The sequence below is a fragment of the Drosophila suzukii genome, chromosome 3 (genome assembly GCF_043229965.1).
Source record: "Drosophila suzukii chromosome 3, CBGP_Dsuzu_IsoJpt1.0, whole genome shotgun sequence".
NCBI classification, from domain to species: Eukaryota; Metazoa; Arthropoda; class Insecta; order Diptera; family Drosophilidae; genus Drosophila; species Drosophila suzukii.
The window spans coordinates 68,245,139-68,260,071 of NC_092082.1; the positions used below are offsets into that span (position 1 = coordinate 68,245,139).

General features: G+C 37.7%; 1 protein-coding gene across 1 annotated transcript; it reads left to right on the forward strand.

Moving 5' to 3' along the window:
- Positions 1–8,750: 8,750 nt before the first annotated feature.
- On the forward strand, positions 8,751–13,440 carry cry (circadian regulator cryptochrome). The gene is made up of 4 exons (XM_036816660.3): positions 8,751–9,054; positions 10,542–10,885; positions 10,952–11,871; positions 13,145–13,440. Exons 1-4 carry the CDS (start codon positions 8,913–8,915, stop codon positions 13,365–13,367), a joined length of 1,629 nt encoding a protein of 542 aa, XP_036672555.3. The 5' UTR covers positions 8,751–8,912; the 3' UTR covers positions 13,368–13,440.
- The last annotated feature ends 1,493 nt before the right edge of the window (positions 13,441–14,933 follow it).

Sequence of the window (14,933 nt, forward strand, 5' to 3'; positions counted from 1 at the left end):
AATGAAAAGCCGCCGGTTAGTTCAACAGAGGCACACGCAACTGTATATGTGGGGGAAAGTGCACCAAAAAAAAATGTAATAGTCCAGTCCCTGCCACTGATTTTGCTTCTCATCAATAGCTGAGTAAAACAATACTTTTTGAAGGGATTACAGATGTCGGAAAAAAAATTATATTTCATTGAATCATAAAAAATTTTATTAAATAAATTTTACTGACGGAAAAAAATTATATTTCATTGAAACATAAATACATACTACACCTTAAAAGGTCCGTATAAAACACTTTAAAACACACTTTTTTAAGACAGAAGGACTGTGATAAAGTTGATCTGAAACAATAATTTGTAAAGAAGTTAAATATTCCGGATAAAATATTTCAATGTAAAATATGCAATGTTTAATTAGTCTTTATAACTTTTTGTGAAGGGCTGTTTATTAATTACACTACATGTTAATATTACCTTATTACATCAAATAAAACTTATTGTTTGTTTATCGATGAAAAAGTCGGTATAACTTACTTTAAGATACACTTTTTAAAACAGGGGGACTGTTCTGAAAAAACTATTTTTTAGGAGATTTACGATGTACAGTAATAAGATACATAACAAAATATTTAAAAGACATATATATGTGTAGCTTAAATTGTCAAAATAAACAGTTTAAGATACACTTCTTTTAAGGATAATTTTATTGCTTAAAGTTGAAAAATCAATCACGAATATTTACAAATGCAGATACGCCACAAATTTAGATGACACTTTTGACTTGATGCTAGTTTTTTGTGACATTTTCTCTGTGTGTCCATATGCGGGATTGTTTATATTGGATTGCACGTGCCTTTGACATGCCGATCCCTTGTCCGTGTACCTATTTATGGGCCACTGTGTGTGAGTGTGTGTTAGCCTGTGTTTTGGCTTGTGGGCAAAGAAGTTGAAGCGTATTAGGCAAACACAAGCCTCCAGCTTCTCGCACAAACACTAACACACGTGATGGCCTGGTCTTTGAGAGTGTCCAAGTGTGTGTGAGTGGCTTGGCTCCATTGGTGTGAGCCAAGTGCCAGATAAACGACAGCATTTAATGCGACCAAATCTTTTTAGCGCCGCATCAAGCCATTTTTCAATCCCGATCTGAGCGCAAAGATTAAGTTGTCTTTAAGTCGGAAAGGAGGAGAACAGGATGGCCAAGAACATTGCACAATGGGTGTCCTTAAGGAAATTCTGAAACGGATATGCCTTAACTTCTAGTTCTCAAGAAAAAGAGGTTTTTGATAAAGTTATAAGTTAAGTTATGATAATAAGTTATAAGGCAAAGGAAAGTATAAAACAAAACAAAATGTTAAGAAATCAACAGGATTTTTAACGTAATACATTTTTTTTGTGCTTTTTTGTATGGACTAAAACCGTCTTATTTCTAACATTATACCCTATTTAACCCACTCGAATGCATAGAACTGTTTATTGATTTCCATCCCATTGTCCATCCTGGCCTGCACCTGGCCATTTCCACCTGGCACCGATTGCAGCACTTCACGTCCGAGCAGAGAAAAGACTGAAAATGGCAGAAAAAGAAAAGTTTAACTTTCCGGGCGCATGAAAATGAGTTCATTTCTGTTAAGTTCAGTTCAAAACAATTATTTGAACTTTTTGAATTGGCCGAGAATTCTAGGAGACTGAAAGACGCAAATGAAGCCCGATGAAAGTGGAACTTTTGCAGAACAGTGTGGCGGAAAAAAAAGCCGTAGAAGAAAGTTTCGCTTACATAATTTACTTTTATGAATGCCCAGGGAGCCCAGTATCCCAGGCCATATCCATATCCCTTATCCCAGTCTTTCAGTCTCCCCGATTGTTGGCATTTTTAATCAGAGCGGATTCCGCTCGCTATTTGTCAGCGTTTGCAGCACAAAGTTGTATAATAATATTCATGCTTGACATCAAATTCATTAAGAGTGATTAATATTTGTTTACTGCTCTTGTTTGTTCGCTGTTTTTCCCATCTCAGAGCTCCGGCTGCGGCAAAAAGGAACATTTATTAAATGGTTTCCCAAAAGAGAATCTCTATCCGAAACTTTATTTCTTCTCCAATGCGACAGTCGCTGCCTGATGCCAGCAGCCTGCTTGCTGCAAATTAATAGCTGGCTGAGGATTTACGGCTGAGGATATATCAAGGATATTAGCCAATTTCCCACTGCTCCCACAAAAAGGGGTCAGAGGCTAAGCCGCTGGACAAATGACTCCTGGCCGAGCCGTCAGTCGCGATAATGCGGCTTAATATCTGGCCGGAACGAGGTAAACATCATGGCTGCCATAAATGCGGCTAAGTCTGCATCATCGAGAAAGTTATTAAAGTTGTTCATTACTGCATATTGGGGATCGGGCCTGCTGGAGTCCTGTGGCTCAAAGAACTCGTTTACCGGCCTGCCTGTGCCATCGACAGTCCCCATTTAATTAAGCCCACGAACTGCAGTCCCCGCACGGTGGTTCAATAAAGCGGAACAATCCCTACCCCTACCATTTTCACTGAAAAAAAATTAAAAAACAAAAACATTTAACTTTTATTTGGGATGAACCTTATGTAAAATTTTCTGTGAACAAATAGTTTACGAGGCATAGTATTTTAAATTTTAAACATATCATAAAACAAATTATATCAGAAAACCTTTAAAAATTTGAATTTTCATAATTGGATGGTACAAAATATTCTTATTCCTTCTATTCTTATTAAATATTATTTATGCACATACTTAAGCCTGTTATGTCAAAATGTTAATAAATAATATTTCCAAAAAACTAATTAAACCAGAAAACTTTAAGTGAAATATTTGATTGTGATATATTGGATTCTAATAATTTTTATAATATATTTTTCTAAAACTAAATGTTATTTTTGACTATTATTATTTCACTATATTAAAATGTCACATTTTTTCTTGGTGCCTTTTCCTTTTGAACAATCAACCATGGGTTCGATAAGGTCCATATGCTGAAGGATTTTCGCAGACGTTTCTCCCGCCGGCTGACTTCAAAGGTCCCTTCTGCTTTACATAAATATTTATGCGAGTTAATTTGTCGGCATATATGCCAAGTGGCGGACGGAGGAGGGGTTGGAGTGCAAAAGGGGCAGGAGAAGGGTCAGTTGGGTGCAATCAATCAGACATGAAACAATATTTACAATTTGAAGGCATTAATTCGACTCAGTTGACGTCAGCCTGCAGAGTTCAGTGTGCCGCAGTTGGAAAAGGCGGAAAAGCGAGGGGTAGTTTTCCTCGCCTGAATGCTCCGTCTGTCCGTGATACCCGCAGGTAAACAAACAAATAAGGACGAGGTCCTTCAAACCGCTGCCCTGCTAGACCCCCAATGACCCCCTGGTGCCACGCCCACTGACAGGCGGCGCCTGTCATTGACAGCCATACATAAAAAACACACTTACTCCCATTCAGACGCATTGGCAGACACGCAACCCGTCACTTATTTGTGGACACGAGTGTGCGTGCGCCTGCCATTTCGACTAAAAATAAACAATAGTCAAAAGCACAACAAATTACAAAAATTCCACATAAAAATAGCAAGTGAAAGGTACAGTCTGGGTTTGGTAAGCCGAGGTTAAAATACCCTAAAAAGAAAGAAATTATATAAAAGAAAAAATAAGAAATTGATTTTTATTTATTTTTAAGTTAGCTTACAATTATCTGGTAACATATGCTAAACTATGAAGACGGATTTTCAAAAATTTTGGTTAGGTAAAATTATTTTGAAAAAATTGTACCTTTTTTTATAAATTACCTAAAGGTCTCTTGGGGCAAAATCAGTTATAAGCACAGACCTACACAATAATTTAACAATTGGATGTTGTAGTTCTACTTGGTCGGGCTCTGCGTTGATTCTAAAAATCGTATATACTTTTTCATATATATAAAAATTTTAAGCAAGGTTAAAAAATATATATAAATAAAACAAAAATAATTATAAAGATATACTTTTGTTTTACTGTTTACACTGAAAATTGCAAGTATTAAAGCATCAAATAAATCACACTTTAAGTCAAAATCCCTTTGCATATTAAATGCTTTTCAGAGACCCTGTGACTTTTCCCCATAGAGTAGTTAAGCCCTCTGCCAGTGCCCGTTTATACATACATATACATATATATATGCACATAAAATTACATTAAATATTATTGCTTTACGGACGGGTTTCCATGGCATTCGCTGAGTGTGTGTATAGGATTGGACCCACAAAGGGTCCAATGGTGCGTATAATTGACATATTTGATTGTTTAACTTGTATTAGTAAAGTCAGTAAAGTCTACGAACAACACCTACGGGAAACACAAAAGGGAAAAAATAATACTGAAAGAGAAATAAAGGTCTAAAGTAGGGGTACATGCAGGCTTTGCTAAAGAAATGAAAATATATACAACCATGTTAAACTTTAGTCCTTTAGAAGGGATAACTCATGGGATATGCTGCTAGAACCCAAATTAAAATTCGTACTGATGAAAATCTTAAAGCTATATTCTTTATTTTGTAAATAGTTAATTCAAGCAATTAGTTAATGGCAGTTCTTTAGAATTCATTACTGTAATTATTTTCAAAATAGTTTTCTCTTTTCTTTTCACTTTATGTGCTCCGTTATGTGGTCTTAGTGATTAAGCAAAGGACTTGGAAATCTGTGGCGCTATCTGTTTGATAGGGATTTGCGTTGGGCAACATAATCTCCTTACCGGACCGAAAATTCTCTGTTGTCCGTAGTCGAGTGCGTACTTTCGAGTTTATTTATAGCATAGGGACATTTTGGCATTTGTCAGATTTCTGTCAAGCTTAATATGTGCAATGATTATTCATTTAATTGTGTACACATGTAACCATCAGCTACTTCAATCTGACATTGTCAGCCTGTCCGGATCACTCAACAAGAAATTCGATTTCATAACCGGGCAACAAAAGTGCTGTGATGGATTGCTTTGCAGACTCGATTGTCTGCATGTGAGAGGGCTTCATCCTTTGAAATGTGTAAAATGGGACGTATAACATAAATTGTTACATATTGTTCGTATAACTCGTCCGCAAATACTCCAAAGGAAAATTACGCAGGCGAGCATTTCTTTCGCAATTTTTGCTAGCAGTGTTGATATGTATTTTGAATTTTTTTTGCGATAGAAATGTGGCTATAAGGTATTATGAAAAATATTAAACTAAATCCAAATTTTTATTCGGAATTTCACTAAAAGCTCTAGAAAAATAGTACAATAACAAGGTCTATTATTTTCTAAAAAATGTAAACCTTATTTTTCTAAAAACTGTTTATTTATCTAAAGTAAAATGCAGAACTTGAACCATAACACCTTGGGTGACTAAATATTCGATAGAACGTGATCCAACCCCTGATCCTGAACTAAAATAATTCCAGTTTTGTATTATATTTTCGGAATTGTTAATCCAATTTGGGTTATCCTTTGCTTTCAGCTATGTTTTTTCCGATCTATCCTGGTTTTCAGAGTTGTCTACTGGCAACACTGCTCACTAACAAGCTGCAATCTGCAGCCTGGCAATCATGTAATGTAGCGAAGCATCAACACAAACACAGGGGCTGTGTGGGCGGGATGCTGCTGCTGCTGCTGATTGCACAAAGGATGCCCCTCAAGTCCTTGGTGACGTGTTGAGCGAAAGAATGAAACTAGCAACCTGCGCCCGGCAGTTGAACGGAAGATCCACTGCACCTGAGCTGGGAGCTGGCTGGCTGGAAGATAAATTATGGTGTGGGGCTGCCCGACAATGGCTGAACAGTTTACTATCCGAGGAGGGAAGCCGTAGCAAACCAGCTGCACTAAATAAAGGAAATCCCTTTGAAGGCCTCGTCCCACCTGGCGGTCGAGTATTAGGGAGTCCTCCATTACAACTTACAAATGCAATTCGCATTTGAGGACCTTTTCTAACCAGAAGAATAAAAGTAAACCTTACGAGATGGAAAATATAAGTATCGTTCCCCCTTTTCTTTCAGTCCCTTTTTAAATGCTTTAAACTTAACCTACAAAATACTAACAAGCACTTGACAAAGGCAAAAGAACGTCCCATTTGGCTCATAGAAAATAATGGTTATTTCTGTAAAACTGACAATTTCAATCCCCCAATTTCAGTATTTTCAGTTTCTTTTCATATGCCAAATAATCTTATGTGAGAACCAATTAGTGTTGTATGAGATTACTTTCCGATGAAAAGAAAACCATGGCAGCTTGACAGCAATTGTCCGAGGAAGCCCCAACGAACAATTGGTCCCACCTGGCGTATGAGTAATAAAGTTAATTCTCACGTAAAGGGCAATTTCAATCTATATCGCCCTTAACTATCAATAAAAACCCATTGAAATGGAGCAGAAATTGTGAAAGGAAACCCACCCGGCGTATGAGTAATATGAGTTCTTTGGGAAAAATAAATTGTTTTGGCCATTTGCAATCCTCAAATTTCCGAATTTCTAGTCCCTTTCTAAGCCCTCTCAAGCGATGAACGTAAATTAGTTTCATAAAAGCTAACAAGGCAAGGAAAATTCTTTTGTGCGAAACCTTTTGCACTGGTTCGTCTCCACTTCATTGTTCATTTTGCCCAGTTTCATTCAGCCCCCTACCTTGAACCCCTTTCACCACTCTCCCCTAATCCTGGTTTTGGCCATAGTCCAACCACAGCAGGCTCATCATCGTCATCGTCATCATTTGAATGCTTCGCCTGATTGTTGCATGCAGCATGCTGATGTTGTTGTTGTTGTTGTTGCCAGGACACGTGCATCGCCGAGCTTTGCAGTTGACATTCCGTTACGCACGTTGCCTCCTCCTTTTGGTCCTGGTTGATGCTACTACTGCTCCTGCTCCTGCTGCTGTCGATGTCGTTGTCGTTGTCTGGGCAACATGCAATGCCAAAGTTTTCGTGATGCAAGTGCGTAGTTTGCTCACAACAAGGCTCGTCGAGGCTGCCCAGGGACGTGGGGCATTCTATGTGAGGGGAGCTTTCAAGTGGGCAAAGCTCACTCAAAGCTGGCAGAGGGTTTATGGCCTACGTTATGGCGGTAACCATGCCAATGTTGCTCGCTGCAATAAAAACTGAAGCATGTGACAAGGGAACTCTGATTTATTATGAAGATCAAAGTCTGCATAGGTTATAAAGTAAAAAACAAATTCTTTTTAAAACATATCACACCGAGAAAACAGCTATCTTCTTAAAAACAAAGAAAATAAGTACATTTTATGTCAGGTTATGTATCAAAAAGAGTAACATCGCATTAAAAACCAAAAGATCTGCGTTCAACAAAAAACGCATGTTGGTATCCATTATTAATTGAAGTGGATACTTCTACTTAATTTATGAATAATTCCAAATAAATTTAGGTATGTCCCAATCTATGGATTCTATACTTAATTTAAGTAAGATTCCAACACAATTTATTCAGAATTTAAGTATGATTTAAGAATAATAGATGTAAAAAAGGTTTTAATATTTGATGAACTTTTACAAACTTTTTAATCGACCAATTATGTAAAATTAATTATTAGTTATAATAACGTCTTTTGTTATATACTATAAAAAATCATATTGTATTGTATATTGAGAATTTATGTATAATTTAAGAATGATAGAAGTAAAAAAGATTTTTATATTTTATTTATTTTTACGAACTTTTCAATCGACCAATTATGTATAATTATTTATTAATTATGATAAAGTGTTTGGTTATATTCCATAAAAAATCATTTTGCATTAAAAAATTATCAAAAAGCTAGCATAAGTACCCTTGTACCTTCGCAGGGTTATAGTTGAATACTCGCAAAAGCTCGACACGTCATAAGCGGCAACAGTTGGGTTCTGTTTCTGTGTTCTCAGAACACAGTCTCCCACTGCGAGAGCTAACGAAATGGGGTGGCAGCTAGCTAGGGGTGCAAATAGAGGGGGGTACTTCGGCTCGGTCTTAGTGCAGTGCTATAGGTGCAGGCAACCGTGGACAGAGTGCCACACTCAAGCTCACACAAGCGCCCACGCACACAGCCACCCCTCGCACACACATACCCATCGCCAGCTTTTGTATTGACGCACTCAAACGGGTGGCTTCAAGTTACCGGTTCGGTTCACAGTGCCCGCTTCTACACGGGAAGAAAATATCAGCTATTCTGGTGTTTAACAGAATTTTATTTAATTATTTAGATAATTCAATTTTATACTTTTCCGAATTTACATGACATTTGTAATATTATTATCAAATTACCTAAAAAGAATTCTTTAGCGATCTACAAAGAAAAAAATGTGTTGCTAAAGAATTTATCATTTGTCTTTTCTCACTTTAAAAAAAACCATAGCAAAATGGTCCGAAGTAGATAATAGTAATTTTTTTGAAATACTTCTAAAATAATTTTCTTGGGCAACAGAATATTTTGTATGAACATCTTAATAAAGGTTATATCAATTAGGTAAATTGCGTTTGTTCATGTAAAAGACTATTATTGTTGTACGTTGTTACTTTGAATGGAATGTGAAAACTGATTTAATTATTTTTGACTAATTATAATTTTTCGTTTCAATTTGTTGAATATTTGTTTTTTTTAAGTTCAACAATTTATTTTCAGTGTGCAGTTCCCACAGGTCTCTTTCTCTCCATCTCTGTCTCGCTCCCAACAGCTGTCCGATTCACTTTTGCATTTAGCGTCGAGCGGGAAACGTTGAGCTGCAGTCGGAGATACGCTCCTAACACTCGAATTTCGCATTCACATTCTCATTCGCCAATTAGCAGCCGGCGCGAGCGAGTCGTGTGCGGAAAAAAATAAATCCCCCCGAGTCGGTATATTTCCCCAACTGGAAAACTGTTCTGCCCGATAGATATCGAGAGTGATCACGGATTTGTATACCCCTAACTTAATCACTTCGCGGTTTTAAGATGACCACGCGAGGAGCAAATGTGATTTGGTTTCGCCACGGATTACGTCTGCACGATAATCCCGCCCTGTTGGCCGCCCTCGCCGACAAGGATCAGGGTATAGCCCTAATTCCCGTTTTCATATTCGATGGGGAGAGTGCCGGTAAGTGGGGCATTTGCCATAGATACTATATAGATCCATTAAACGAAAATGTTTGTGGTGGAAAATGGCCATAAATAATGATTGGCTTCCTATTAAGAATTACAAAAGACCTTGACCTTGAGCTTCCATACTATTTTTTATTTTTACCAAAGAATACTTTAAAAGTAAATTTTGATTCGGGCGATTCTTACGAAAAAGCAAATGTTTATAGTTACTTTTAACATTGGTTATTTTGCATCTATAGGTTTTTTTTTTGCTTTACTAAATCAAAATTGGTTTATTTTTAACCATCTCACAACTATTATTTCAAAGAAATCTAATAGCAAATATTACATTCTTATTGATTTTACCTTACATATCATTATAAATCCTTCGATGTACAAAAATAAAAGTATTATCCACTTATAGTGAATATAATAATTATAATAAAACCATGTAATTATTGGCAACAGTGGGTTAAAATAAAAGCTTTTAGCTCGATTGCCATTACACACTCATTCTACGTATGAGCTAATATCATTTTTGCGACTTGCTTCGGTTATCAAATACGAGTACTACCTCTTGCCGCGACCGCTGCGAATTCAGCGTTTTCGCAGCTCGTGGAAATGGGGAAAAGGGGCTGTTGAAAAAGGGAGGGAAAACCTAATGCACTTTTGCATGGTAGAACAAAACAAACGATGCGTTCTAATGCGATTTGCGGCTGGCGGTTTTGCGAATACGCTGTTGAATCGCTGAGAGAGATATAGAAAGACAATGCAAAATGGGTAGAGACATTGAGAACAAACCAGAATACTAGTATAATGCCTTTTGTGCTAGTGTTTAAAGAGCTCGCTTTTTGTGAAAAGTCGGAGAGAACCCTATAGAACCCATAACTTGACCGATAAGAGTCGTTTTGCGGGGAGAAGCGGGAAAACAATTATTGCAATGGAAAATGGAAAACGAGCTTAACGGAACGTTTTGTGTGCGAGAAAGCTGCAAAGATAGCTGAATGGCGGCACTTGAACATGAAAACTTGTTTAGCATACTTAATTTGGCCATACTTATGCAAGCTATAGTGTTTAGTTTCAATGCAGCAGAACAAGAATGGTAAAACATCAACAGTAGGAACACAAAGAACAAAACGTAGAAATACTACCAATCTCGAGATGATTAAATGATTATGATGATTAAATGAAACCGAAATTTAATTAATTGTCAGATAATGGTCATGATATATAAATTTATATATATATGTACACTTAAGGAATGGCTTGGTCGTTCAGTTTGCGTTTTTGGGTCATCCATTAACGGAAAAGTGTGAATATTTTTAAAATTCATTCCTTCTAAAGTTTTCATAAATAAAACATTAAAAACTGTTTCATATTCTATTCACTTGACATGATAATAAACATATAGTGCTTATATAAAATTTGAAAAAGTGTGATAGGTAGATTGGTTTAAAAAATGTAATGAACTCAAAATTAATTTTAAAATATTTTTTAAATTAGGTACCAAGAGCGTGGGTTACAACCGGATGAGATTCCTGTTGGATTCGTTGCAGGACCTTGATGACCAGCTGCAGTTGGCCACCGAAGGACGTGGACGTCTCCACGTCTTCGAGGGTGAACCGGCGCATATCTTCCGGCGGCTGAACGAGCAAGTGCGTCTGCACAGGATCTGCATAGAGCAGGATTGTGAGCCCATTTGGAATGAGCGCGATGAGACCATCCGTTCTCTATGCCGGGAATTGAGCATCGACTTGGTTGAAAAGGTGTCTCACACGCTGTGGGATCCGCGTACGGTGATCGACACTAATGGTGGCATTCCACCGCTCACCTACCAGATGTTTTTGGTAACTTCTTAAAACAAATACATAAATTAGCCCTCAAATAAATCTTAAATCCATATAATGCTTCAGCACACGGTGCAAATTATCGGGTTGCCGCCTCGTCCTGCCGCCGATCCTCGACTGGATGATGCCTCCTTCGTGGAGCTGGCTCCAGAGTTGCGCCGGAGTCTTGGTTACTTCGAGGAGATGCCTACTCCGGAGCACTTCAACGTGTACGGCGACAACATGGGCTTTCTGGCCAAGATCAACTGGAGTGGTGGGGAAACGCAGGCCTTACTTTTGCTGGAAGAGCGGCTCAAGGTTGAGCAACATGCTTTCGAGCGGGGCTTCTATCTGCCCAACCAGGCGCTGCCCAATATCCACGATACGCCCAAGTCGATGAGCGCCCACCTGCGCTTCGGTTGCCTTTCGGTGCGTCGCTTCTACTGGAGCGTCCATGATCTCTTCAAGAATGTCCAGCTGCGTGCCTGTGTGCGCGGTGTTCAGATGACTGGCGGTGCCCACATCACCGGTCAGCTGATCTGGCGGGAGTACTTCTACACCATGTCGGTGAACAATCCCAACTACGATCGCATGGAGGGCAATGAGATCTGCCTGACCATCCCGTGGGCCAAGCCGAACGAGGACCTACTGCAGCGTTGGCGCCTAGGTCAGACGGGATTCCCGCTCATCGATGGCGCCATGCGACAGCTCCTGGCCGAGGGATGGCTTCACCACACGCTGCGCAACACGGTGGCCACCTTTCTTACGCGCGGCGGCATGTGGCAGAGCTGGGAGCACGGGCTGCAGCACTTCCTGAAGTATCTCCTGGACGCCGATTGGTCGGTTTGCGCCGGCAACTGGATGTGGGTCTCCAGCTCGGCCTTCGAGCGGCTGCTGGACTCCTCGCTGGTCACCTGCCCGGTGGCCCTGGCCAAGCGACTTGACCCCGAAGGCGCCTACATCAAGCAGTACGTCCCGGAGTTGATGAGCGTGCCCAAGGAATTTGTGTGAGTTTTTGAGCCTAAGAACATAAGAAACCCGTTTAAATTTAAAAATGACATGGGTTTCAATAACACAAAAATTTTGCTTTTTGAATTCTTATACGAAGTTTTTGTTAATACCTATTAAAATTGAAGTTCGTAGCTTAATGATATCTTACTAGAACTCTATCAGACAATAACTGGTTTATTATATATTTATATTTTATATTTTTTTAATACATATTAAATTTAAAATTCTTAACTTAAAGATATCTTACTTGAACTCTATCAGGCAATAACTGGTTATTTTTATATTATGTACTTTGTTAAATAATATATTATGTTATTTTCAATTTCCAAGAGTTTAAAGAAACTTTTTGTGATGTTTAACTAGTCGTATACGCAATATACTTAGCTTTAGAAAAGAAAACCATGTTTAATTGAACATTTTAGTTTTCTATAAGTATTACCAAAAACAAGAGAGAACGCTATATGCCATCCACTATCTAACACCCGTTACTCAGCTAAGGGGAGTCCGAGGGAGATGGAGATATGAAAGCAGCAACGCGAATGTAACCAAGCTTTTACACTTGTTTTGCTTATAATGAATTCGATTGCGCCATTTAGGGCATTACGATTACTTTTCAAACATTATCGAAAATGTTTCAGAGTTTTGGGCGTGGCACTCTGCTGAAATAAACTTGCGCTGCGCAAGAAGCTCAAGAATCTGCATGCCAAGCCCCTACGTTCTAGTTTTTATAGTTTCCGAAATCTTGTAGTTTAAATGGACGGACAGACAGACGGACATGACTAGATCGACTCGGCTAATGATCCTGATCAAGAATATATATACTTTATGGGTTATATATTTTCTGACGAATCTATTATACTCTTTTTCTCTACGAGCAACGGGTATAATAAAAATGTTGTCAACTCTGGATCATAGAATCAAAGCTTTATCAAGAATAATTAAATTTAAACTTATAAACTCAAAGATTAAAGTACACCAATAACTGGTTTACTGTTTATAACTTAAATGGCCGAACAATTAATTTAGTAGTAAAATATCATTTTTGGTTTCCACCGAGCTACAGCAACAACTTTTTTAATACTACAGATACGAAATTTGTAATGTTCAACTAGTCGTGTACGTAATTTTAGATATTTATTTATCACTTAATTTAAAATAACTAACTTATTTAGTTAAAATCAACAAAACTTAAGAATTTTAACAGTTTAATTAATATTTAATCCCTAAAATAAAATTTATTTTGTGTTACTTACCACTTTATTTCCGTAGCCACGAGCCCTGGCGAATGTCCGCCGAGCAGCAGGAGCAGTACGAGTGCCTAATCGGGGTCCACTACCCGGAGCGCATCATCGACCTCTCGATGGACGTAAAGCGCAACATGCTGGCCATGAAGGCGCTCCGGAACTCGCTGATCACCCCGCCCCCGCACTGCAGGCCCTCCAACGAGGAGGAGGTGCGCCAGTTCTTCTGGCTGGCCGATGTGGCAGTCTAAAATAATGTAATCCCATTAAAGTTTTACCCGTTTACACAATAAAGGAACTATTACCAGTCGTATATTATATATATATCATTAATAATGCTTTATTTTCTTCAATTAAAATAATTACTACAATACAATTTGTATCTGTTTTATTTGGTTTCGTTTTATTTTTAACAGCTTATAACGTGTTACTCATATATCAATTTTATTCAGCTTACTTTTAAAAATCGTTAATGGTGTATATATATATAATTATTATTATCATTTGTATTACGTTATCAAATTATATGTTAATTAACAGCATTAATTAAATAGTTTTTGCTTTTAGTTTTATTTGTTTTTACGAGAAAAATTGAACGCGAATTTATTTCAAATATTGAAATTTAATTTTATGTCGATCTATTGATCCGTACTTCGTTTGCCTTTCGTTTAATGAGAGTTCCGTTTGGTATCTTATAATTTGTCTAAATTGTTGTGTATATTTTATTTTAATGCCTAAATTTTGGTGTTCCTTCTAGATGTGTGCCATACAAATGAGATATTGGTAGGGGTTTGATGGGACCTAAAAGGAGTTATTGTTGAAGTTTGAGTCCCTCGACAGTTTGCTACAAATAAAATTGGAGAAAATCGTAAGCTCGACCAGGCCGAGATTTTCGCTTACCCCCTACAAGGACCTTCCTCGTATCAGTCCTTCGTAGGAAATAAGCATTTATCTTTAGACATTCCACATCCTCTGAATCTGAATTAGTTGAAGTAAATTCGAGTAAACATTTAGAGCGTTGCTTGGCAAAAAGTTATTTTTCTGGTAAATGTAAATTTCACACACAAATGCGTAGTATACGATAGCTGAATAAATAATCGAACCAACCAATTCAATCAACCAACGAACGAGAACTCACAGCAAATAACAATTTGACGCAATTTATACTTTATGGAATATCTCGTAACGCATTTTGCTTTTATCATTATTATATTTTTTTAAAGTACTCCCCCGGTTTAAGTGTCCCTTCTGGATGTATGTACAAATGTATAATATTGTGCTGATGCATTCTGTGTGCTAAGTGGATGCCTGTGTTCAAACCGATTGGCTATAAAAATAAAAAGCTGCTTGTCCCCATTGCGTATGCAATGCATTTTAAATACCCCTGATTTCTCTTTCTCCTCAGCCCACATCCATTTCCATACCCATTACCATATGGTGCTAGCCGACTGCTTTAAGCCTATGAGGTTCCATTAAATTCATACGCCTTTTATTTTTTCCTCTATCCTTTTTAGTGGGCATGAGATGAGTGTGTTTTTTAAATCTTGAAAATATAGCTTTACTAATGATTCTGTTAAAAGCTTTTAATATTTTTGGTTTTGGTAGAGGTTAGAGCCTTAAAATGGACGTTTCATAGATAGATCATTAGATTTACATAGATTTCAAGAGATACATATTTCTTCGTTTGAGCAGAATTAAGTGGCAGATAGTAAAAAACTCGAGGCGACTTTGAGGATATGTGCCTACAGCAGAAGAGTACGGTGTATCTAAGGTGGTTTACTTTAAGGATTTCCTCTTATTTGGGCATTTCAGATATT